This window comes from Sinocyclocheilus grahami, unplaced genomic scaffold (genome assembly GCF_001515645.1).
Source record: "Sinocyclocheilus grahami isolate Dianchi unplaced genomic scaffold, SAMN03320097.WGS_v1.1 scaffold18073.1, whole genome shotgun sequence".
NCBI classification, from domain to species: Eukaryota; Metazoa; Chordata; class Actinopteri; order Cypriniformes; family Cyprinidae; genus Sinocyclocheilus; species Sinocyclocheilus grahami.
In genome coordinates this window covers 2,450-3,599 of record NW_015516933.1, presented here as the reverse complement: position 1 = coordinate 3,599, position 1,150 = coordinate 2,450, and the positions used below count along the sequence as shown (strand labels likewise).

The 1,150-nt window shown below is 43.1% G+C and overlaps 1 protein-coding gene across 1 annotated transcript in view; it reads right to left on the bottom strand.

The window, feature by feature from the left end:
- Positions 1–1,150, bottom strand: part of LOC107579549 (serine/threonine-protein kinase WNK1-like) — a gene marked incomplete at its 5' end in the record, with an annotated part of 3,659 nt that overhangs the window by 425 nt on the left and 2,084 nt on the right. The window contains one exon of the mRNA XM_016265369.1: positions 1–922. This exon is cut by the window's left edge and continues 425 nt beyond it. Within this exon, the coding sequence (XP_016120855.1) occupies positions 635–922 (288 nt within the window). The remainder of the gene's footprint in view (positions 923–1,150) is intronic.

The following is a 1,150-nucleotide window of genomic DNA, read 5'->3' as shown; positions in this document are numbered from 1 at the left end:
TAAAAAAAAGGTCACAAATGAACAATGCTATGAAATACGTGCAAGGATGAAGAGGTATAAAACGCGGCTTAAACCTCCCTCAATTGCACATCCTCTTCCTTTCATTACAAACTCCAACATAAGCAAATTAGGACAGAAGTCCCCCAATACTTGTATCTAAAATGGCGTTACTCCCAACATTCCTACCTACCTTCTTTATCCATCTTCCAACAATCTAGGCTTGTATGTAGGATACACATTCAGGCTTGTGTTGGTGGTGTTGTCTTCTCTTTCCATCTCTCCATCCATTCACTAACATGTTAGTATCTCTTCTCTAAGTAAACTGCAACACCATCACTGTATTACACTGCCTGACTTTATTACAATAAGGACGGTATCCGTACTATAAGGCTATATATCTGATGTTTAAGACAACTTAAACCAGTTTAACCCTTCCTGTGCCTCTTTATCAAATGTACACATTCATCTCAGTCTTTAAATAGCAGATTTGAATAACCCGAGTCACATTATATGGACCTGAAAGTCTTTCCAATATAAACTTGTCGGATAAAACACGTCCACGTAAAGGACTAGGTCTGATAATCTCAACCCCATGAGGCACTGCTTTTCCCTTCCTTGTACCAACCCTGCTGTTTCAGCTCGCCTGAGTGGTGCATAGATCGGTTGACCCGCAGTTGTTTCCAGACTGGTGAGCTCCTGAGGGTATGAGGAAGCCCTGCTGTAGTCCTGCAGGGGGAGTGCTGGATGACAGCGGGCCCGCCTGAGTCCACTGGGGCATGCTGTAGGAGGGGCAGGAGTAGTCAAACTGCTGACTGGTCACACACAGTGAACCCTTCCGCCCGGGTGCGGGGTTGACAGTGGCTGGCATGTGACCACCCATGGAACAAAGCTGACCCGGTGCAGAGTATTTCCGTGGCATCATCTGAGAAAAAAAAAAAACCGGTTGGCTTTGATTAGTAATAATAGGAATAAATCTTGATTTGGTCAATATAGGCCTGGTTTCACAGACTAAGCCAGGATGTGGCCATTTAATTAATTTTGATAAACGTGCCTTAGGAAAAAATAAATAATAATTACTGGTGTGCATCTTGAGACAAAACAAAGGCACGGATATATTTTAAGATCAGTCAGTGCAAGTTTCTTTCAGTTG